This window comes from Denticeps clupeoides, chromosome 1, assembly GCF_900700375.1.
Source record: "Denticeps clupeoides chromosome 1, fDenClu1.1, whole genome shotgun sequence".
Classification (NCBI taxonomy): domain Eukaryota; kingdom Metazoa; phylum Chordata; class Actinopteri; order Clupeiformes; family Denticipitidae; genus Denticeps; species Denticeps clupeoides.
In genome coordinates, this window is record NC_041707.1 from 13,031,312 (window position 1) to 13,055,102 (window position 23,791).

Sequence of the window (23,791 nt, forward strand, 5' to 3'; positions counted from 1 at the left end):
TCTCCCCGCACTGCTCTCTCTCGCTGTTCACAGGCGATTTTGGTTTCAAAAGACACTTGTGGGATTTTGCAGCGAAGCAGGATTTACGTTATAAAAGGGGGGGGGGAATTAAAGTAAAATATGAAACAGCTGGGTTAGGAATATCAGTACAATTACACTCATCCACTGCCAGTTAGCAATGAGGGAGAAGATGGGTTTCAGAATCGCAGGGCCTTTTCACCAAATCTAACTATCTCTGTCTGTCTGTCTGTGTCGGTTCTTCCTGGCTCTCTGAGCAAAGCAGCGTCCCCACACACTGCTCCCCGGGCGCCTGTCGTGGCTGCCCACTGCTCACCAAGCGTGATGGTTAAATGCAGAGGACACATTTCGCTGTGTCACCGTGTGCTGTGCTGCAGTGTTTCACAATGACAATCACTTCACTTTCACTTTTGTTGGATCGGCGTGAGTGTGTGTGCACGCTGGTACCCTGCCTTGGGTGGACCCCAGGTGGGTTAAGCAGCTATGCGAACTGAGCGAGTGAGGGAAGGATACTGTAAAACTGCCCCCAAAACTACACCAAGCTCAAAGCCCAGGGTTACGATCAGTTTAGAATCACATAATATGTGACATGTTGGCCAACGAGTCACACTGAGGTATCATATACATCAGTTGTAACTACAGGAAAATGAAACCAGCATTCAGGTCATAGCTGCTCAGTCCTTGTTGTTTTAAATGTGTGAAAAGCAGCAGTCATCTGTTCATAAAGATCTGGAGGTGCCCCCTGCTGCCCAGATTCACAGCAGACAAAATCATCACCGCTGATGATGGTGCAGAAGTAACTTCTTCAGTCTGGGCATGTCAGACAAGTCTCACAAAGGTCCACTGAATCATTAAAAAAAGAAGGACTGTCTAAAAAAGCAGTGTAAAAATGTGTAAAAACAGTGTATTGCCATCTCTTTAAATGTGATTTTAGTGTTTTGTGTGTGTTTTTTTTGTGTGTTTTTTCATCATCTCATGATGATAAATAAATAAAAAAAAGAACGGCCATCCAAATAAACACGGCTTGGTGTTTATTTGACACATTTAACCAGTGAAACAGTTATTGACAGAATTCATTCAGTCCTTGCACAGCAGGAAAGGGATGAATTTGGGCACATCTGACATTCACCTCAAGATCTGAGAAGATCTCACAAGAGACTCAGATTTCCACAATAAAAATATAAATCATATTAATGTGTATATATTCATGCATATGTGACATTAAGAGGGTATCTGGAATAATCCGAATCTGATAAACAAGTTATGCGATTTATGAATAAACTTGACTGATGTGGTTAAATCGGTCATAAATATATGGGCAATTTTCATTCAAGGGGTATCATGGAACAATATTAGTGACCGTATGATTTTCTTTCAATCACTGTATCACTCTATTCAACGTCCCAAACATTAATTGGCTCCAAATATGGACTCATCTATTTTTAATTAATTGAACATTAAATCATGCAGATGTAGTGTGCATTAAGATGAGTAATCTGCGCTGCGGGCTTAAGCAAGTGTGATTAAGTAGTTTTTTTCGAACAGAGTTAAAAGCGGCCGGCTTTTGGCCGAACCGGCGGCGCAGGGGTTAAATTTGCGACGTGCCGTGTTCCGTTCCGTTCAAGATGGCGGCCCCGGTGCCAGTGTCACAACACCAGGCTTGATTATTAAAGGCGATAAATTCGAGCGTTGTACTCTGTTGACTTGGCGCGTTTGAATCGCATTTATCCGCGTGATTACAGAAGGTGTCCCGCTCGGCGGGAGACATGTTGACTTGTGTTTATTTTAGGACGTGACATTGCTTGGGAACGACCATGACTTCCAGATAGTTGCTCTACTGTAATCTCAGATGTACGGTAAAATGCTTACAGTATTTACGAGACTTATTTATTTTGTTAAGTTTCTTCCTTGTTCCCGTTAAAACTGCTGGGCGGCGAAATAAGAAAGCGTTTTTTCACGTACCTTCCGACGTGAATCGGAGTGGCGGTGATGTGGTCCCGCCTGGCTTTAAGCCGGACCCTCCGGAGCCTCAGCCTGTTCTCCAGCCCGTCCCCGTCCAACTGGAGTAAAGTGGTGTCGGACGCGGAGAAGATCGTGGGATACCCGACCTCGTTCATGAGCCTGCGCTGCCTGCTGAGTGACGAGCTCAGCAACGTCGCCATGCAAGTTCGAAAGCTGGTCGGAACCAAACACCCGCTGCTCAACACTGCCAGGTGCGTTCATTTTACACGAATTCCTCTGGGGAATCTGTGGAATGCAACGAAATAAGGATCCTCTTGTGCTCTGGTTTAATGCTTGGTCCAGTTTCATAATCGCCCATTATTTGCTGCTCGTCACATGGAGCACAAGCATTCCAGCTAAAGCACGACCAACTTTTACTTCCGCCAAGTGGAACAGTTCACGTTCCAGGACCTGCTGGAGTTTCATCATGCACAGAGGTCAAGAGCCCTGTACAGGTCACGTGGTGCAGACTGTCTTTGGGTCAGGATTAAAAAAAATCTAAATAAATCAGATAAGATGTTCTTTGGAAGAGCAGTCACTGGTTTTCAGTAGCATCACCAGCACCCTGAGACCATACTTTGACAAACTGCATGTTAAAGTGGTTTCCTTCTCTGTAAATGGTGTTAAAGGGCTTTGTGTGGGAGTTTTCCGTGCTTCTTGTCTTAATGTCAGAACCAGGCGTGCACCGAAGCCAAAATGCCCAATTTCAGAGGCGCAGCGCTGTATTTTACCCTGAAATGTCAGCGCGGCTGTCGAGCGCTTTCTTCATGCCCACGCCGGTGCCCTCTGAGGCACTGGCCGGGTTAAAAGTGACGAGACAAGGAGGGGAGAACGAAAGAGGTGGAACCCAATCCCGACGACAGCGCTGGAAACCATAGCTCAAGGGTGTAATAACCTATACACCTAAATATGATATGACAATCCATTTCAGTGTTGTAGCGCTGGGGTGAAGTGGACCTTTTGACTGTCTGATTCCTCGCTGTCAGCTCAGGGCGGCCAGTTCGTATTTCCTTGCGTGTCTCCGCCCCAAGTCTCGGAGCTGACAGAAATATCCACAATCGCAGACAGACGGACTGTTGGCGTGTGGCTTTTTGGTGTCTGTTTGCGTCTCCTTCTTAAAAAGCTGCGGTCCTCCACTTGGAAGTTCTTGGGTGAGATGCAGGGCAGGGGGACAGAGGTTCGCTTTGGTCGCGACAGGGGAAAGACCCTGAGCCAACAGATTGGCATCTGTTTCTGAAGGCTGAGAAATAGTTTTCATGACAGTATTAACTGGTAAAAAACAATGTGCCCGGTTTGTTCAGTCTGGTGAAACATGATACGTGCATGTGGCCACCACGTATAGAGATACAGTGTCTCAGGGGCGGTTTAGCGTGGTGTGTATTAATGTGGAGTGTACAGGCAGTGTGCTGAGGAGCCTGAACGTTGCGCTCCCGTGAACTCCGCCCACTTCTGCTTTGTTATGGCCATGGCCACTTTCTGAAGTGTAACCTGTTCTTCTGTGATATTTTTCCACATTTTATCTTGTCTCTTTGCTTTGTTTATATGGTTCGTTCAGTCTATTTAAAGCAACCGGCTAGAAATGTTCCACTTAATTTTTTTTCTGTTCGCTTCCGTGCCTCGTCTTTGCCGATCCCTTTTCTTCCCTCTGTCTTTTGCTGCTGGTTGAAGGGTATGGGGGCTGTCTGGGCAGGAGCCGAGGGGGCGTTGCCATGTGTCATCTCTGGTTGCTAACAATGGTGATTGATTCATGGCCAATGGGGCTCCCTGGGGGTAGGATTAGAGGTGGTCTATCTAAGCGCTCCCAGGGGAGCCAGTGTGTTTTATCTCCATGGCAGCCGGCAGCAGCTTAGCCCTGTTGTATTGGGCCCCCCAGGAAAGGGGCGGCTCCTGCAGAGCCTCTGCAGATCATCCCGCATGGCTTCAGACTGGCTCAGTAACATATTCACAGCCCCGCTCTGCCAGTTCAGACTTCCTGTATGTCAGTGTATTCTGAATCAGAATGCTATTTGACACTGTTTAAAAATAAATAAATAAACAAATAAATAAATAATAAAAAATAGGTATCAGTGCAACTGATTGGTAGAAGGTCAGGGGTTCAGATCAGTTTGCATGCTCTCAATACATAGATTTGCATCATTATGGAAATGTGAAAGACACATTGATATGATAGTATAGACAAGAATGCAAAATAGCAGCAGAATAATCATCCCAATAATTTATTGATTTGAATAATTGGTTTTGGTTGCAACAAATATCTAGAATTCTGTGGACTAATACTTCAGTTCTGTGTGAAATGTTACGCTAACTTGCTTCAGGGAGTAAACAGGGTCCCGATTGTCTTGTCGGCATGCTGCCATCAACACCCCATGTTCAGTCAGACCTGGGTATTGTCGTCTTCGGTGTTGATGCTACAGTGGAATGTTCCCAAATAAGGAAACCTCAAGATCCACCATTTGCACCATCATTTAAAAAAATGAGAACAGTTATTCCAGAATTTGAACTATTCTCAATAAATCAGGTTTATAATTGTAATTATTTAATGTTAATCTGTTTGCATTCATGTCTAGCTGGACTGGCTTTATTTATTTTCTTAAAGACTGTGTTTTTTTTTCCTGGGATTAGTTCAAAAGAGAATTTTCCCTGTAGCTAACTTTTTGGCAAAGTAGAGCGTCAAATTAATTAGCTTGATAGGCAGTTATCTTCATAATTGCACTGACTCCATCATCTGATTATCTCACAAAGAGCCCCAATTAACCGCTATGTTTGCCCTGTGTCAAAACTGGCTGTGCACAAAGACTGCATTTTGGGATACAAAAGCTCAAATGGTATTGCCAAGTGTTATATAGTTGAAAAACTGGGACTGGATCAGGCATGCCGTTGAACCGACTGGCCATGATGAGCAATCATTTGTTTCAGATTCTGCATCCAATGCAAGATGCTGAATTTGAAATAGATGGAACCCAGAAAGTTTTTTCTTTTTTCAGGTTTTATTAATAAGATATTATTAGACATGAAAATTTCAATGCTACAGCACCAGTCATTTTTGTCATTTGTAATTTTTTGGCCAAAATGCTAAATATAAATTGAGTTTAAATGAGGTATGTATCTATTTATATTTATTTATGTGTACTGATTGGTTTTATAGCTTAAAAAATTGCTTTAGAAGGAGGTACTTTTCTTCTGAGGGTTTGTGCACATTTACATGATATTTGTCTTGTGTGTTGGTCTGTTGAACTTTGTGGTTTTCTGCAACCTCTCTCTCTCTCTGCAGGGGCTTCGTGTACGACAGCAAGAACAACCTGCAGATGAGGGGGCTGGTGGTGCTTCTGATGTCGAAAGCAGCCGGACCCAGCAGTTCTGCTTCTGAGTCCCTGCTGCCAGACATGGTCAGTGGGATCTATCCCAGGTACAGTAATCACCAGTTATTCCTTGTGGCAATCTGTGTAATTTTTCATTACACGGTTCAGTAACAGGGATCATTCCCGTACATACATGAGTGTATGCTCTCTCCAGATGTAAGAACCATGTTCTAATTATCAGTCATTTGCACCATTGTTTGAAACATAACCTATTGCTCTGTGTTTAGTCAAGTGGAAGAGTTGAATGGATCTTAAATTCTCATTGTGTTGTACAGCAAATTATATCAAATGATCAATATTTAATACTTAATTCTCAAAACAATGGCCTTAAACAATATGTTTAAGATATCATTTCTGGTGCTCCCCATACCACTTTTTAATAAATTTGTTTATTTTATTTTATTTATTTATTTTTTTTTTTATTGAGGCTTAATGTGCCTAATGTCAGTTTAGCTCTTAGGTTTTAGCTTCAGACCCGGATGGATGAAAGTGCTGTGGTCCTGCTGTTGCAGGAACGGATGCTGAGGGTCCGCAGGGAGCAGGGGAAAGTGCAGTGAATTAGCCAGGTTGTCCACCTCAGACTCATCCACCTACTGCTTCTGGCTTAAGGCCTTCATTTGAAAGGTGGCCAGGGGTGCTAAACGAATCGTGGCTCCCCTCATTAGCAATTTGACTCCAGCCTCCTGCCTGCTGGTCATCTGGCCCAGAAACTGGACAAGGGCCACTGTCAGAAGGGAGGCTGATTATTTAGGGAAAGGACCTCAAGATAAATGCTGCAGTAATTGGTTTCTTTCTTTCTTATTAGTTTATGCAACAAGGAGTTATTTTAAAAATGCATTTTTGTATTTTTCTTCAGCAGCTAACCAATTACAATGAAATAGAAGAATTCCTAATAGTACCACCAAGTGCAGAATTGATGTATAACCCAGTTTATGAACATTTCCCTAATGTTTGAAAATCCACTGGGACGTTTTAATCAGAAAAGTTAAACAAATTCTTAAATATTATATTTCTGTATTGTTTTTGTGGAATATTTTATTTTTGGATTTATTTTGAAAATGACTTCTAATTCATAATAGCAACATGTCTGGAATTGTGTTTTACCACATTGTACTATGTAGGGAAACTGTTCATATCCCGTTTCCCTTTACCTGGGTCACACACACCTAATGGGCTCCACACATACACAGAATTAGCCCCGTTAAAAAATATAGCTGCTCAGAATGGGCGAATTTCATGTGTGGATCATTTCACAGCCATGCCAAGGAGTTACCAGAAGCCACTGTTATGTTTGGCGGCTGGTGTGTATGTCGTCTGAATGAACCCTTTCTTGGTCTGGTTTGGCGAGCTCCTAGGTCTGTGGGAGAGAGAGAGTGTGTGTGAGAGAGAGAGAGAAACTAGGGGCTGGAAGACCTGTGAGAAGACTGCCCACTCCTGAGGGGTGGCAGGCCGGCATTCCCTCCAGCCCCGGGTTGTCCAGCCTGTCTGCGGCCACCGGCGCCGCTGTGTGCCCGCTGTCAGCTGGCCCTCGAACAGGAAGTGACCACATTCTTCCAGCCATCAGTCCTGGCAGTCGGTTTACTGGTAGAGTCGTTACCAAACCTCTGTGTTCGCTCCTTCAGCCAGGGTGCTTTTGTGAAAATTTCACGAGCCACAAAAAGCAGATTAATGCCAGATATTTTACCAACTAATGCAAGGGAAGTGTGGTTTAAAAAAAAAAAAAAAAAAAAAAAAAAAAGTGAATCGTGTTTACTGTGGCTGCTCTGTCAGTGGCCGGTGAATGAACGGATGGATTGTTTTGCTGCTGTTTTTGTGTGGTGTAATGTTATCCAGGAGAGCTCTTAGCTCACACACAAATGCACATTCATTCATATGTCTCCCACGTCTTTATGGGACCTGATGTTCTGTAGTTATGTATGTATTTATGTTTTTATTTGTAAAAATTGTCCGTCTCTGAACCAGTCTTACGCACCGGTGTTTTCCACATGAGATGCCAGTGCCTACTTCAGATATCCATTCCAGTTGCTGTAGCCTCGTTAAAAACCGTTGGTTAATTAAAGGTTCACGGCTGAAAAGGTCATGTTTTTTGGCATGGTGCATTGCTGTGGGCCCGAGTTAGAATTTTTGAGTCACACATCAGACCATCTTCCAATTTAAAAGACCCACGCACCCCCACTCTTGAAACGCATGTGTACATGGGTCACCTCATTTACTCTTCTCTCTGCCCCCCACCCCTCCTTTCTTTCCGTCCGCGGCTGGCGCAGGGCTCCGGGCTCATTAGCTGGAGTTCGGATGGGGGGGATTGATTGATACCTCAGGGGGGTGTGCTCCGCCCTCTTGACATGCAGCATTTGTAAAATGTCTCCTGCTCCAGTGCCGGCGGCTGATGGCTCACCATGACTGAGCGAGGGAGAGATGGAGAGGAGAGGGTGGAGCACCTGCATGCGCGCGCGCACACACACACACACACACACACACACACACACACACACACACACACACACACACACACACACACACACACACACAAATAATTTCAAATAAATTCAGAGTGCAAAATTTAATCACTAACTAGCCTAATGCATGTGCCAGTGCATCTTTGATGAGGTGCAGTTTGCCTGTAGGGGTTAATGAAGCAAGGATGCAAACGTTGATGACCCCCCCCACCCCTAAATGCTCGATGTTCCGTGCCACAAATGACATCACTTAAAAACGTTCCCTCGTCACAATTGTTTTACTATTTGCTTTGAAATTCTGCAGCCCTCTGTCCCATCTGCTGCATGGCCTCTAGCGAGTCTGAGAGACCCTCGGTGGCGGATGCCACTGAGCTCCACAACGCTAATCTCACTTGTAGCAGCGGTGAGAGGAGAAAGTTGGTTCTTAATGAGCCATTATTGTTTGGAAATGAGTTTGATTAGGTGCCAGTGCCGTTGGGAGATGGAAGTGTGTTTATCTAGGCTCTCAGTGTTGTGGGAATTCTGGGACCTCTTATCAGACTTCCTCAAAAAGACAGTTTGGTGTTAGGTAATGCAAACTAGCATGCTGCATACATGCTTTTACAGCTTACCTGCAAGATGGCAAGAGAATTTTTATTATGTATTTTACATGCCTTTTTGAGAATATTTTGAATCGTGAGCAGTAACCATTGCATTGTTAGAATAATTTTATTCCACTGCCTCCTGTTTTTGTGGCAATTCACTGTCAAACAGTCATACAGAAAAAAAAAATAAAATTCAGGGTCACTCTGACTCTGGAGAAAATGGGAGCGGAACGCTTGATAGAAAGGGGCGTGTCGGAGGGGCAGAGCACCTCTGCGAGATGCCATTGGTTGCTAGGCAACCGAGTGCCGAAGCTATTTATACTTCGGTCTGCTCCGCCCCCCTGGCTCCGGCGCTGTTGGTCCCGACTGGAGGAATGGCCAAGGATCTTTCTGGAGATTTGGGAGTCAGAGATGGTGTGATGCTGGTCCTTTTTATTTTACAGAGACTACGCTTGAAAGGAAATAAAACCCTACAACTCTCAATAGACGCTTCTCCCGACCAGAGATGTAATGCGTTTTGCTGTAATGTGTGAATTAGGACTGTCAGTTATTGAATTTGTCCTGTCCCCGTGTAAAGTGTAACATTGCAATTACTGAGGCAGGCGCTGGCCTTTCTGGACATTTTATGGAATGCATTGATTACCTGAATGGACTGTGATTTAGATAAATTTAGTTTGGTGAAAATTGGCTGGGGGGTGGGGTGTCAGACTCTGCCGGATGAAGGTATAACAGTTTATTCCACCCCATTCAAATAATTCCCAGCCCATAATCATTTTGTTGGAGGAATGGCAGTCTTTTGTTTAGCGGGCACAACTGTCTAAGCGCGTCCTTCCTCTCTTCTGCGCACGCAGGCACAATGGATGTGATTGAATAGAAGCGGGGAGAAGGGAAAAAAGTGTGTGTGGGGGGGTGGACATTAGCACATTTTAACGACGACGCGGCATAACTGCGGCACCTTACAATTACCTGTGTCCAGAGCTGCGGTCATGCACAAATGGCAGCGAGTCTCTTGAACCGGCTTGAGCCGACGGGCAATTTAAATGGAATTATCTCATCAGGACTCTCTCATCCACTGAAAAGACGTCTAAGTGGCCATCAGCGCGGACGACCCTCCCTTGATGTGTTCTTGTGTTTCGCCGTGGCAGCCCAGACCACAACATGGATCAACCTGATTGCTCCCTTGGAATGGCTGAATCAACATTTGATTATAGCCTCTCCCCAGCTTGGTTAAAGATGGGACATTCAGCAAGCCATTTTGTGTCCTTTTCTGGTGGTATTCAGGAGTCGTCGTCATTTCAAATGATTTTCAGTGGCCTTTAGCTGGGGTGACTCTTTTTCGGAAACTTTTATTTAAATCTTTTATTTCCTCGTCCATGAAGATGTAAAGGATCGGTTAATGTCACCCTGACATACCGGTGGTGTTGACATGCTGAATGAGGTGACAGCGGTGATGAAACTGTGCAGCTGATAATTTGTCATTTATATGTCCAAATACCTCCCGCCCACTACAATGGCTTGTCCTCATTGCCCAAAAAGGCCTCATTGGTAATTTTTCTACCGTACCCTTTTTGCATTTCATACATGAGTTTTGTGTGTGTGTGTGTGTGTGTGTGTGTGTTTTTTTTTTTTTTTCCCCCAATAATAACCATGTCTACTTTACTCATAAGTGTGTGTGTTTTTTCTGCCTTTATTCAATGTCTTTATACTGGTGGCCTAGCGGTTTCGGAATCGGCCCCATAATCAGAAGGGTGCCGGTTCAAATCCCAAGCCACCATGGTGCCACTGAGGTGCCCCTGAGCAAAAGCACCGTCCCCACACACTGCTCCCCGGGCACCTGTCATGGCTGCCCACTGCTCACTCAGGGTGATGGTTAAAAGCAGACGACACATTTGTTGTGTGCACCGTGTGCTGTGCTGTGGTGTCTCGCAATGATAATCACTTCACTTTCACTTATAAGCCACAACAAACTACTTGCCTAACCTTATTGTGCCACCCTTCATGTCACCATTATATTCGTGACCCATAGAGCCACGGGGAATATGAAGGCTGTTCTGAGGCATTTTTTAGTGTGACAGGGTACTTTATCCTTCTGCAATCAGGGGATGCTTTTGGCACGAAGGGGTGTGTGGGTGGTCTGCGAAAAGGTGAACAAACCTACTTGCACCCAACTGACAACATGATCTAAAATAATACGTATTGCTTAAGACCAGGCCACCTCCTTCCACCTTCATTCAATGGTCCAGTTCTGACAATCACATGCATATTTAGGCATGGGTTTTAATGTTGTGGCTGATTTTTAGTGTATGTGCTGTTTTTACAATCTGAGCACTGAATATGTCCTTGTCTCTTGACTGCAGCCAGAGGAGTCTTGCGGAAATAACAGAGCTCATTCACACCGCCTTTTTGGTTCACCGTGGGATTGTTAACCTGAAGGAGTGGACCAACGCCGACGGACCTCTCAAAGACATGCAGTTCGGAAACAAAATGGCCGTGTTGAGTGGCGACTTCTTGCTAGCCAACGCGTGCACCGGGCTTGCTCAGCTTAACAATACAAAGGTATGGAAATGTCTTACTCAACATGACATATTTTGGGGTTCTGTCATTGTTTGAAAATTTGATTTCACTGAAATGAAGTGAAAAAAAATTCAAAATAATAACGTTATTTGGCAAGTCTCAGGGCAGTGCAGTCTTTTGGTTCCTACTGAGCACATGGACAGCTTTACCTCAGTAAAATGTGAAAATGCTGAAACATAACTGCCCATTTGCTGATGTAATAAATGAAAACTATGAATGCAGATAACAGCTTGGTAACTTGAATCAAGCTTAGTTTATTATTTGGACTGTAAGTGAGTTCATTTGTCTGTATTGACCGTCCTATGGAATGTTTTGGCTAGAACGATCTCATCCTTTTAAGTCCTATCGACGATACGTCCCCACCTCCTCCTGAAAATGGAGATGAGGTTAAATGGTGTCAGGTGAAGGGTCAATGGAGGTTATCTTCGGTGTAGCCTATTTTTACCGCATGGCTAAACACCACTTAATACACATTTCTGGACCAGTGCGGTTGCACAAGATCAACAAATCAATTTCTAAAAGTGCAGAATGTGGCTGACATGCAGACCCACGTTGCGGTGCTGCATGTAAGCAACTGGCCCCAATCTGTCCGCAGTGTCATTGGCTCTTTTACATGTAAGTAAACTTCATTGTCGCATATGAAGAATACATGATTGTGGTTTATTTTTATGATTGTTATAAATGCTATTCATTCATATATGAAAACAATGGATATTTAATGACTTGTATTGTGATTGTCTAATGTCTTTCATGTTCAATCATGTTGTGCATGAAGATGGTGTCCATGTAGAAATTGCTGGAAAGAGTTTAGAGTATGTATGCGCCTTTCTTATTGGCACTGCACAAATCTACACACACACACACTCATGCAGGGAAGGCTGAACGTTGACAGGATCTGTCACCAAGTGTATCCTGCAGAATTTCTCCCCCCCTACAGCAGATGGAAATGAAAAGAATCTCTTCCCACACTGGCCCGAGTCCCCAGACCCCACCCTACCACTTCACACGCTGCACGGACGCGCTTGGGGTCAAGTTAAGGCTAGACAGGCAGGTCACCCTCCAAGGGAATCCTCATAATTTCCCTCTCCCGGTGTACTGGAGACAAAACACGGGCCCAACATCTCCACAGATATTACTTTCCCTTGAACCTGGTAATGTCTAATATAGATTTTTTATTTTTAGGCAAACTGAGAATTAGGTGAGGAACTGTATGAAAACCTCAATACCGTTTACAAGGCATGGGGTTTCTGCTGTGGTGGGACAGAAGAATGTTGTTCATAAATCCAGGAGGAGAAGCGGGAGCTACTAAACTACTGAACTCGCCCCCATTTGTAAACTCTGGTGGGCTTTATATCAGGTAACGGTCATCTATTTCGCATAGCTCGCTGCTGTGTGGACAGAGGGAAGCCGTGGCGTGGCTAAATGTGAGACTTTTCCACTCAAGTTGCACTCAAGACCACCCCCTGCTGGTCAGATTCTAGCTCATAGGTCCTTGCAGTTTTTATTTCAGTTTTTAACCAGTACATCTCAACATACACTACATTTAGGGTCCACTTTCAGAAATAAAAAATAATAAAAAAAATGGATTATATTGATTTTTGATGCCAAAGAATGCAAATGGTGGTCATTTACTTTACTTAGTAGACACTTTTATCCCAATCGACTTACAAGAGGAAGACACCAGCAATTCTCATTCGGTTTCTATAGATTTTGAGTTTACAAAACTAAGAGCCCTGATAGGGCCTATCTTGTCAGGAAAAGAACATGCTAGGGAATTGTTAAGTGCTAGACGAATATTTTTTTTTTTTATGTGTGCATGTGTTAGTATTTCAGACAAGTCTAACACTTTTTTTTTTTTTTGACACAGCTTTCAAATCTATTAAATAGCATATAGATACATTCGAGTACACGTAACTGTTGGACTTTTATAAATCAATGTAAGGAATGTTATGGGGCAAATTACTTTTAATAAAAAGCCAGCAGTTTGTAAATGAGTCAACAAGTGTGTCCTGCAGAAAGCGTTCAAGCATGTCTTGCCCTGTGTAGACCTGTATCTGAAACCCATTATGTGGACAACCCCACGGAAGGCAGTTGTGATGGAGTTACAGGTATTGTGAGCTGCCCTTCAGAAAATCAGTTCTGAGTAAACAAAGCAGATGTTCACATCACACTCCGCTTTGGCGCATTTTCTTGCAAGAAAAAAAGCAGTTTTTGAGTATGTGATGGATCTGTATTATGTATCCTGGCCTTGAGAGGGATCCTGGCTCGGCACTAGTATAAACGGTAAGGCGACACCAAGGGGTCAGCTCGGCTTTCCCCCTCACAGACCTGCCGGCGAAACCCAATCTGCCTGTATTTGGGAATGAGCGAGCTGAGGATTGGATTGGGGGGTGGGGTGGATTTATCTGATACTTTCCAAAAAAAGCCCCCTCCCGCCTCCTCCGCACCCCTTATTTTCTCCCTTCCCAGCCCAGCAAAGACAGCACATCTGGTAATACTGTAGCTGCATTGTCCTTTTTGGTTCTTTGGCAGGGGAGTCGGGTTGCCTCAATATTTCCTCAAGGATCTGGTTACGCAAAGGGCATTCGCACACAGAGAAGGGGAGCGGGAGATCAAGAGAGAGCAAGCAGCGTTAGCAGATAACTCTCAAATAAATGTCTGGATTTAATGAAGGCGCGCACGGTGCACTTTATTCTTCTCATGTCTCATGAAGAATGCCTTTGACTTTTTATTTTTTTTATTTTTTGGGGGGGGTTGGGGTCCACCACAGAGCTTTCTGGAAAGGGGTGCAAATGCGGACCTGTTTCTAATTGGCCGTTTCACTCCCTAATACAGAGGAAGGCTGTCCTAGGGTCGGTGGAGGTGACGTACAGTGTGCGAAATGGAGACGGAGAGCTGTTACGTGAAAGGCGACACGTCTGACGATTTACAGCCTGCCCCCCCACCCTGGAGTCGTATTTCTTAATTATAGTCAAGCAGGCTTCTTCAAATCACGGCCCTGCCTGGGCAGAGTTCTGCTCCTTTTTTTTTTTTTTTTTTTTTTTTTTTTTTTTGGGTCACCCTCTGACTGTGAGTCCACTTTGAAGCCTCCCCCCATTCCTCCCATTCACGAGCACTTGTAACTTAATAAGTGCTAATTGGGAAAGTTGAAAACCATTACTGACGATTGGTTTGGAGAGCCAGATGTGAAATAACTCTAATGAGAATTTCCCATGAGTGCCCCCTTCTGGAAGGGTCTAGAAACCGCACACTTACATTCTGTGTATGTTTTTAAAAAAAAGTGAAGCGATTGTCACATGTGATACACAGTGCACACAGTGAAATTTGCCCACTGAGTGAGCAGTGGGCAGCCATGACAGGCGCCCGGGGAGCAGTGTGTGGGGACGGTGCTTTTGCTCAGTGGCACCTCAGTGGCACCTTGGCAGATCGGGATTCGAACCGGCAACCTTCTGATTACGGCGACTCTTCCTTAACCGCTAGGCCACCACTGCCCCTTTTGCATTTGTGTTATAAACATGGCAGAAGTTGCACAATTACAGGAACGTGGCTGTGTGAGCAGAGTTTAGTATTTGTATCGGCAAGTCATGTGCATGTGTTCGGTATGAAAGAAACAGTTGTTCTGAGTGTTCGTGACACTTGAGTAAGAGAGATTACATTAGAAACGTATAACTTTCATGCTCTTTTGACAAAGACAGCATTTTTTGCTGCCATTACCTTTACTGTTTGATCAATGTTATTCTCTGATTTTCTGTGTGAATTTTCTCCTCTCTCGTTTTCCCCTCCATCCTCTTCCTCTTCACAGTTTACTTTTAACCACACGAGTCCTGCTGCTGCACTGTGCAGAATGCTTGAAAACATTTTTTGGGTTCTTTTGCGAGCAAATGACTCTTTGTACCAAGTAGGCCCATAAAAGCCCCTTGGGAGAAGCAGACATCAGAAGTCACTATTTCCTGTAGTCGTTCTGTGCCTTTGTCTGAACTGCAGATTTCTGTCAGCCTCCTCAATCCGTCCTGCTGGCCCAATGCAGGTGGTTCCAGTCTGGAATGTGTGTGCATATACGCACATGTATGTGTGTTTTGCACCTACTGGCGTATCCCAGGGCTCTCTGTGTGTGTGTGTGTGTGTGTGTGTGTGTGTGTGTGTGTGTGTCCAGGAAAGTATCAGCTTGTGAATCTAACATGGTGACAAGTCATGTGGTGCTGTGAGAAGTTAAAGAAGTTATAAACACTGCCTGTGTGTGTGTTGGGGAGGGGGCTGCGTACCAGATGTCTGGAACATCATTAACCCTGCAACCCTCTTGACATTTTCTGTTTTTACTCACCATCTGCTTTTTAACGGCAGTCCGGACACCCAATCCATCCAGTTTTGGACTTGAGACCACTATAAATACAACTCAAATTTATCAAAGCCCTGTCTGAATTTGCCCAGCAAAAACACTACCCCATCCCCACGCCACCCGATAACGAGCTGGTGATGTGAGGGCCAGGACCTTTTCACTTAACACACCCACACAACGCAGGCAGTCCTTAAGCTGTGAGTGTGAGTTTATGTAAGACCTATACGGTTCCACTAGAACCTCTAATTTCATGTAAAAAATCTGGACAATGATTTGCTTTCAGTCTCTTTCACTTGAGGTTTAGATAATCTAACCATATTTGTCTATGTAAACTGAATTAGAGAATTGGAGTATGATATGATGCATTTTGTATGATTTTTTTTTTATATAGACAGAAATCGTATTTGTTTTGGCAGGTTGTGGAGTTGATCTCTAGCGCCATCGGTGACCTGGTACAGGGCATCTACTATGAGAGCTCCAGCACTGCGGAGGTGAGCGGTCTCTTCTGTTTCCACACTACACCAGCAGGAGACACTGGGCTTTTGACCTGTACTGGTCAAACAATTGGAAAGTCACAAGTCAAAGTCAACTTTGTCATCTAATTTTATACAAGTACACAGAGAGAGAGACAAGATTGTGAAGCTTTAGAGATTCACAGTATGCAAAAAGACATAGTGGAAAGGGGCTTCATCAGAGAAAATGACTTTACTCTCAGCAGTCCAATCCCTGTACAGAATATCAGTCTGTCCTTGATGTTTTTCTTGGAGAGAAGTGGCTTCTTTGCTGCCCTTCTTGACACCCAGGTCATCCTCCAAAGTTCTTCGCCTCACTGTGCATGCAGATACACTCACACCTGCTGCCATTCCTGAGTAAGCTCTGCACTGGTGGCACCCCAATCCCGCAGCTGAATCATCTTTAGGAGATGGTCCTGGTGCTTGCTGGACTTTCTTGTTCTCAACACGTTACGTTTTTGATGATCCGATAAATGATTGATTTAGGTGCAATCTTAGTAGCATCAATATCCTTGCTTGTGAAGCCCTTTTTATGCAATGCAAGGACGAGTCCACGTGTTTCAGTCAGCATGACAGAATGATCTCCAGCCTTGTGCTGGTCAACAGCCTTACTGAAATGATCTCAGCAGGCCCTACTATGGCAGGGCTGAAAATGGGTTTTAAGTCAATTTTTGCAATTCATCTGATCACTCTTCTCTGGCCATGTTTCTAGTTTCTGAAATCACATAGTGAAATGATCTAATAGTGTTCTAATCACCTGTTCTGGTGATGTGGGATGAATCTCTGCAGTTGGGAATCCCTTTGGTTCAAAGTTTGCAGAAAAACCATGGGCTAGATGGACTGATGCTCAACTTAAAATGAATGCATGTCTTAGTGCAGCAGTGGTCATTACGCCATTAGTTTACATTTATTGACTTAAAATGCAATGAGGATAATTATAATTATCAGGGACATTTCCCGTAGTCACTTTAGACAAAAATAGTTCATGATATCACAGAAATAAACATTCATATCCTACATAGAGGTTGACTGGTTATTCTAGGTTTGCGTTAAATAGCAGTCACTTGTGTGAAAATCATTTGTCGTTGCTGTAACTGACGACAGAGGAACAGAGCAGAGGAACAGAACCCTCCCAGTAAATAATGAATGGAAAGGAGAAAGTTTCTGTGTGATATTAACAACTTGAGCAGAGATACAAGACTGGCTGCATTTCCCCTTGGATGCAGGGAGATTATTTCTGACAAGGGACGGGGGGGCGGTTTGGGTTACGCCTCGCCCCTTTTAGAGGAGAGGATTCCGAGCAGACACTGTATCGTTTTCTCCGTCTCACCAGACTCCTTGTTTTGTTTTTCCTCTCTGTTTTTGAAGGTAACAGGTATGAATGGGTGGGAAATTCAATCCTTTGCTCTGGGATCTAGTTTCTTGATTAGCCCAATTGATAACCATTAATATAATTTAGCCTGATTTTATTTTGTAGATTTTATTGTAATGATCTGCTCTTAAAATGTGTAATGAAAAAAAAATAGAAATTCTAACCTCTTGGTTGCTGTTTGGCTACTGTAGGACAATGCTGACTTCACTCTGGCCTCTTGGGAGAACCAAACGTTCCTTTCCCATGGTGCTTTGCTGGCAAAGAGTTGCCAGGCTGCTATGGAGTTGGCCAAACATGATAAGGAATCCCAGACACTTGCCTATCAGTATGGCAAGCACCTGTCCCTCGGCCACAAGGTAGGAAACCTCCTGCGGAAGCCATTACCAGATGACTGCATGACACATTGCTGTGTAAATGATTTTATGCTGCTTCATAACATGCTGTTGTTTTTCCAGGTTTGTATACAGTCCAAAGAAAGACTTATGGATTTCCCAACAGAGTTAGGAAGTTCGGGGTCCTTCTAGGGTTTTGATCCATTGCATTTTTATCCATTCACAAGCGAACGAATAGTGAATTAGAAAAGTTGATATTTGACTTTGTAATGTTGTATCAAATTACACTTACTTTGTTACGGCCTACCACAGTCATTAGTAAAACTTCATTGAGGGATTCTATTTTATATCTGAGCATTCCGCTTGTATAATGTTTGTGACCTTAGCATGACCATCATTGCACAATGATGTCCACCATTGGAGAAAGTTTAGAACCATGAATTTCACAGTGATGTATGTCTAGCATTTGGAGGTAGCTAGATTATGCTGACTTGTGAATAACCACTTCTGCAGACAAAATGTATAACAGGAAAGTAGGTTCAGACAATACTGTACATCAATGCTGGCTTGTATCCTTGTGTCACAAACTATAACAACTTTTATTCATTTTGGGACCAACGACTAAGTTGATATTGTTTTTGAGTATGACACTTAGCCCAGATCTATCCTAGCCCATTACTGTGAATGCTGACATGGCTGTAAACTCTGGATATTAGTGGATTCAAGTAATACATGAAAGGGAGTTCTATACATTAGACATGTGTGTTGCAAACACAAACAGTTCTACCTGATTTTACACCTTCATATATAATCTTTTTTAATATTCATAAATGTGATTTCAAACCACTAAATCTAGATTTATCTTATGATATTTCTATTTCTCATCCAGCTGTTCTTAAGCAGTTTCATTCAGGCAGCAGCTGGGTCAAATCTTACATATACAGCATTTGGCAGACACTCTTATCCAGAGCGACTTACATAAGTGTTCTAAATATCCATAATTGAAATTATTACCTGTAAACAGTGTAAAGGAATAAAAAGGAAGTTAAAACCCTAATGTATCTATTTTGTGTAGCTGAACTCTGACCTGCAGCCATTTGTGAGGGGCAGTGAAGGGGAGCTTGTGCCCTTCAGCCTGGACTCCGCACCGGTCATGTTCCACCGCCACGCTGTGGGACTGGAGAGGTGGCAGCAGCAGCTGCAGCAGGTGCTTCGACCATGATGTCACTTCATCATGCCCCTTTTTTTTTTTTCATATTTTTCATTATTTTTCCCAAGTAATTTAATGGACGTAATGCATGGGTTCTAATGTTCCCTCATGTTCTACTGGATTGTGTGTTTTCAGTTAAGAATCTTATGTCATCAGCTTTAGAATTCACATGCCTATTTATTTACAGGCAAGAAGCATGGGAAGACAGACTGATTACTCAAAGGTGAGAATTTTATTTGTGTGTGCAATTGCTGCATCTTAAAGAAATAAATTATTAAAGCATGATGTTCATTTTTGTTTTATAAGATATGAGATGGGAATAATCAGTCCTTGAGTCGGCTTGGAACAACTTAATCAGTGCAGTGAATCAGAACTTTGTCGTTCAGAGCGGCACTGAGAGGTGTGGGGAGGAGTGTCGTCTCACTGTAACTGATCGTAATCGGAGAAATTTGGTTCCCAAAGTCAGATGGAGAAGAAAAGGAGGGGAGACAGTTGAAGGGAGAAGGGAAGGGGGCAGGAAGAGTGAGTGAACAGGGGGATCTCGGGTCGCGTCTGAAACTGGATCGCGACGGATAAAGTACCCGGGCCTATTTAAGGAGGAGACAGAGAGGCTCTGCGACGGTGATATCAGTGGAGATTCTCCTTCACCGCGGGCACAGACACGGGCAAAGCAAGTTGTGGTGACTGTGCCTGACAGCCGCCATCACAGCGTCTGAATTAAATTGTCAAATACTTGATACAGCATCTAATAATCAACCTTGACAGCATTCGGGTCTTGTTACCCTGAAACCTCTCTGTTGGGGCAGTTGGGCAGGTTTTATATTGCCGCTGCACAATGTGTTCTGTGAGAGAGGATTGAACATGCAAGCGTACGTTATTTTCACTTATGTTATTCTCAAATTACCATAAATACCTCCGCATGTAGCAGACACATTTTTCATTCAGGTCTGTCCTCAGTACATCAGTATAGACCTCTACATAATACAAGTATCATATTATGAAGTATTTAATCTAGTGTACACTGATAATCAGGCACAGATTTTTTATTTTTATATTTATGTTATACACTTTCTTAAGTTATTTTTCTGATTAGCTTGTGACACTTGTTTAATACTGTTGCTGCAATACAATCGCAGTTATTTACTGTTTTCTGTGATTTTACAGAGCTGCCACCAGTAGACTAGAGGGACTTACTGTAGAGGTGATAATTGATAAAAGATTTTCCTCAAAACTGTCTTTGCACTTTGCTAAAGTTTTAGCAAAGGGACAGACAGGATAAACCAATCAGAACATGGCCACTGCTGGCCTATTCATAATGCAACTCTCCAAGTGAATGTCCTCACACCAGTGCAGAGTGGGAGCTGCTCTATCTCTCTGGAAAAGGCCCACAGGGGCTTTTTCTAACACAACTGGCCTCCAAATTAATTTGGCCAAAATGCCTCCAGAGGAAAATGTCATGACTGTGCAAGAGCTGGGATGGGAGGAAGAGACAATAAAGTGCATGACTGTTTTGGGTGTGTGTGACCATACATATGGTGTTTGGAGTTTTCTAATGAATTTGTCTTCTGCAGAATTTAGTTAATGCAATAAGGGATGCTGGTGCTGTTTTTTTGGTTTCTTCCAGGTCGGGTATAGTCGTGTATCCAAACTTGCTGGTATGTTGTTGTTTGAGCAAAAAGGTAGTATTAAGAAAATAGTAAAAAATATATTAAAAATTCAAGAGTGTAGCAGAACAAACATCTGTAATAGTAACAAATAGAAAATGCATACAGATTTGAGACCAGATGCCTGGGGGGGGGTCATTTACTGTTAACTAAATTAACATTAAGATATTCTTCATTCAGGAATTGAAAAGTTCAAGTGAGCTTTATTGTCATTTCAGCTATATTATATACATGTTAGGCAGTACATAGTGAAACGAAACAACGTTTCTCCAGAACCTGATGCTACATGGAACATTTAAAAATGTAAACACGGAACACAGGCAGTGCAAGAATAACATTAAGGCAAACAAAACATGTAGAGAACAAAGTAGACAGACAATGCTAAACCAGTGAAATGAATAATGAAGGTGCCAAGTAAAAAGTCCACATACTGCTGTGCAAAATAGAATAATAGAACTTAAAGTTGGTAGTGTGTGTTTGAGTCCGAAGAGGAAAGCCCAAATGCTTTGGTACAATTTTGCGGCTGGTAGGAGGGTGAAGAGTGCATATGAGGGGTGTGTAGAAACTTGCACAATGTTGGTGGTTTCCTGATGAAGCCTCTATAGAAGGTGGTGAGGATGGGTGGTGGGAGATGGACTTTCCTCCGCAGAAAGTAGAGACCCTGCTGGGCTTTCTTGGCTGTTGAGCTGGTGTTGAGAGTCCAGGAGAGGTTCTCCTCTAGATGAACACAGAGGAACAATCTCCACACAACATCTCTCTATTATTTATTCTAGGTTTCTGTTATACATTTCTGAATATAACTAAAAAAGATGTTAATTACTGTTATATTCCTAATTCTGCATTTCATTATTATTTTCTTCCCCCCATTCTTGAACAGCTGTGCTCAACAATTAAGAAAGAAAAAGGCGTGAGCCAAGCAATGGACCTGTGTGGTTACCACGGAAACAAAGCTTTGGAGGTTATCAAGTGCTTTCCAGCTTCCGAAGCACGGTCTGCACTGGAGAACATCGCCTGTGCCGTTGCAAAGTTCTGATCCAGGTTGCTTCCACTCCATGAACTGCACTGATTTTTAAAAATTATTATTTTTTTTTTAAACAATTTTTTTTTGTTGTTTCTTTTACTGAACTGAGCTGCCCGCTGGATTCTCACAGGGTTCCTGTTGCATTTCAGTCAGCTGTGATGGAGTGACTCGTGCAATTACTTCATGTATATTAAATTACTGTGAAATTAGTGTGTGTATTGCTTTCTAATATATATATATATATATATATATATATACACACATCATAGTAGATAAAGCTGTCAACAATTAACATTGAAAAGGAACTGTTTAGAATCGTTTTTGGATTACAGTAAAGTGTGTGCATTTGAATGCCAATGGAAATAAATCCGAAAGTTGGATTAATATATATATATATATATTTTTTTCTCTAATTCATTAAATTAAATACCACTTGTGTACTGTAAGGTACCAGGCAAAACTCAGGGGGGGGAAAAAAAAAAACAAAAAACAGGTCGGACAGCTTCCCTCGGTCCTGCCACAAGCACACTTGAAGCTGTGCTGGCAGAAATTATTAATGAGGCCCACTCTCATGACCTGAGCAAATGGACAGGAAATGCGGCACTATTGATTGGGCCGCCGTGTGGGCTGGCGCCAGGGTGGTGGCCTGTGGTTTCCCAGGCGCTCTCCATGGAGTGTGAAGCAGGGTGGAGGGGTGTCATCGCCCGGTGCCCCCACCAGCAGCGACAGCTGCCTTACCAGTGCCAGCACCGCGTCGTATATCCCCAACCTGAGTGTGGACGACGAAGTACGAAGTGTAGAGTGGGCCACATTGGCTTGGATGAGAGGGTGTCCACCCCCAACCTCTCTCATACTGTTTTTTGAGTTTTAAGGTAGAGAGCATTGCCTCTTTCACTCAGTTTGTACAAAGAGCACCTCTGCGGCAAGCCTTTGGCCATCAATAAAATATTCATTTTTTGCCATCAGCAAACATGAAAAATTTTCAAGGAAGAGCAATGGGAGAAAAAAGAAAACCACATCAAATGTTCCTTTACAGAAAGAGGAAAATATTTATGCTTTAGTTCAGAAGATGAATAAATGAAATTGCATTTAAATTTGAGGAATGGATAAGATAGGAAAACTTTGCTGAAAGTTATACTTTTTTTTAAAATGAGGAATATGGCTTAATTTAGCATTTAGCAAGTAGCAGAAAGCAGGATTTTAATGAATCCATATAAAACAGATTATTATTTTCAACGTGTGCAGTTTTTTATATGCATTCTAAAAACCATAAAACCTGGGTACCAGTTGATTTTATTATTTTTTTTCCCACATTAAACCTCAATTTTGTCACCTAATGTTGATCATTTTTGCTTGTTTATATGTCTCTGTTCTAAAAGATATCCCTTAATCATGTGATGTTGTTTATGGTGAAAGAAGGAAAAAAGAAAGAGCCTTTGCATGTTTCTGAATGCTCGAACAGAAGACCATCCTTCAGCAGCTAACTGCTGACACTGAGACGGCCCTCGTCCTCTCATTTCGGAACAACTCACCTCTGCCGACAGCCATATTTCCTCCATTGGGATAAAAATGAGGCCTAAATCTAAATTGCTATTTAACGAGCAGTGCCTGATGAGCAGTACACGATTACAGCCCTCTTGTGTGAACATCCAGCTTGAGTCGTCCGCTGCCGCCGGTTGGCACATGCTTCATTGCTTGACAGATCAACCTGTCTCCGAACCTCACTATTGCTGCAGTCCCATTACAGGAAAAAACGAGCGACTAACCGCGCCTCAGTTTCACACAAGTGGGAGACATACTGCACCCCATCAGACATTCCTGAGGGTGGTCATGGAACATTGGACACTTAAAGCCAGACAGGATCTCATTTTAGACAGATTTTGAAAAGACGTGAAAAAAAAATGCCATTCTGCTGAAGGATGAGAAAAAGAGCCCAAAATCCTTAAAAAGCATTTTATCAATAAAGTAAATGGGAAGTGTAGCCAAACACAGAAAACTTGTCTCTACTTAAGAACAATTAATATCTTTAACTAATACCACTTATCGGGCCTGTATACACAAGGCTGCTGACCTCGACCTGGACACGGCATCTGTGAGGAAACCTTGTGGGAATTTATGCAATTCAAAGAACAACCACCAGGTGGCAGCACATCCATTCTTGCTGCAGCTCTGATCTCCATTCATACGGCCACTGTCTGCGTGCAGAAAAATGCCCTTTTTAAAATATGTAACAGTTCCTCGTATGTAAAGATATTGTGTGAAACTGACATCATGTTTTCCTTTAGAACTGAATTGCCCCTTAAATAATACTTTAAGAGTAAAAGCCATGTCGTCTTATGCAACTCGGCCTGT

General features: G+C 43.0%; 2 protein-coding genes across 2 annotated transcripts in view; one reads left to right on the forward strand and one right to left on the reverse strand.

The window, feature by feature from the left end:
• Nucleotides 1-2,063, reverse strand: part of sobpa (sine oculis binding protein homolog (Drosophila) a) — a 41,122-nt gene extending 39,059 nt beyond the window's left edge. Inside the window, exon 1 of the mRNA XM_028997004.1 lies at nt 1,981-2,063. The gene's annotated coding sequence lies outside the window, so the exon portion shown is untranslated. The remainder of the gene's footprint in view (nt 1-1,980) is intronic.
• Nucleotides 1,628-22,714, forward strand: pdss2 (prenyl (decaprenyl) diphosphate synthase, subunit 2). The gene is made up of 8 exons (XM_028997181.1): nt 1,628-2,231; nt 5,291-5,425; nt 10,776-10,974; nt 15,745-15,819; nt 17,404-17,568; nt 18,620-18,751; nt 18,942-18,977; nt 21,296-22,714. The coding sequence occupies exons 1-8, from the start codon at nt 2,008-2,010 to the stop codon at nt 21,449-21,451; spliced, it is 1,122 nt and encodes a 373-aa protein (XP_028853014.1). The 5' UTR covers nt 1,628-2,007; the 3' UTR covers nt 21,452-22,714.
• Nucleotides 22,715-23,791: the final 1,077 nt, after the last annotated feature.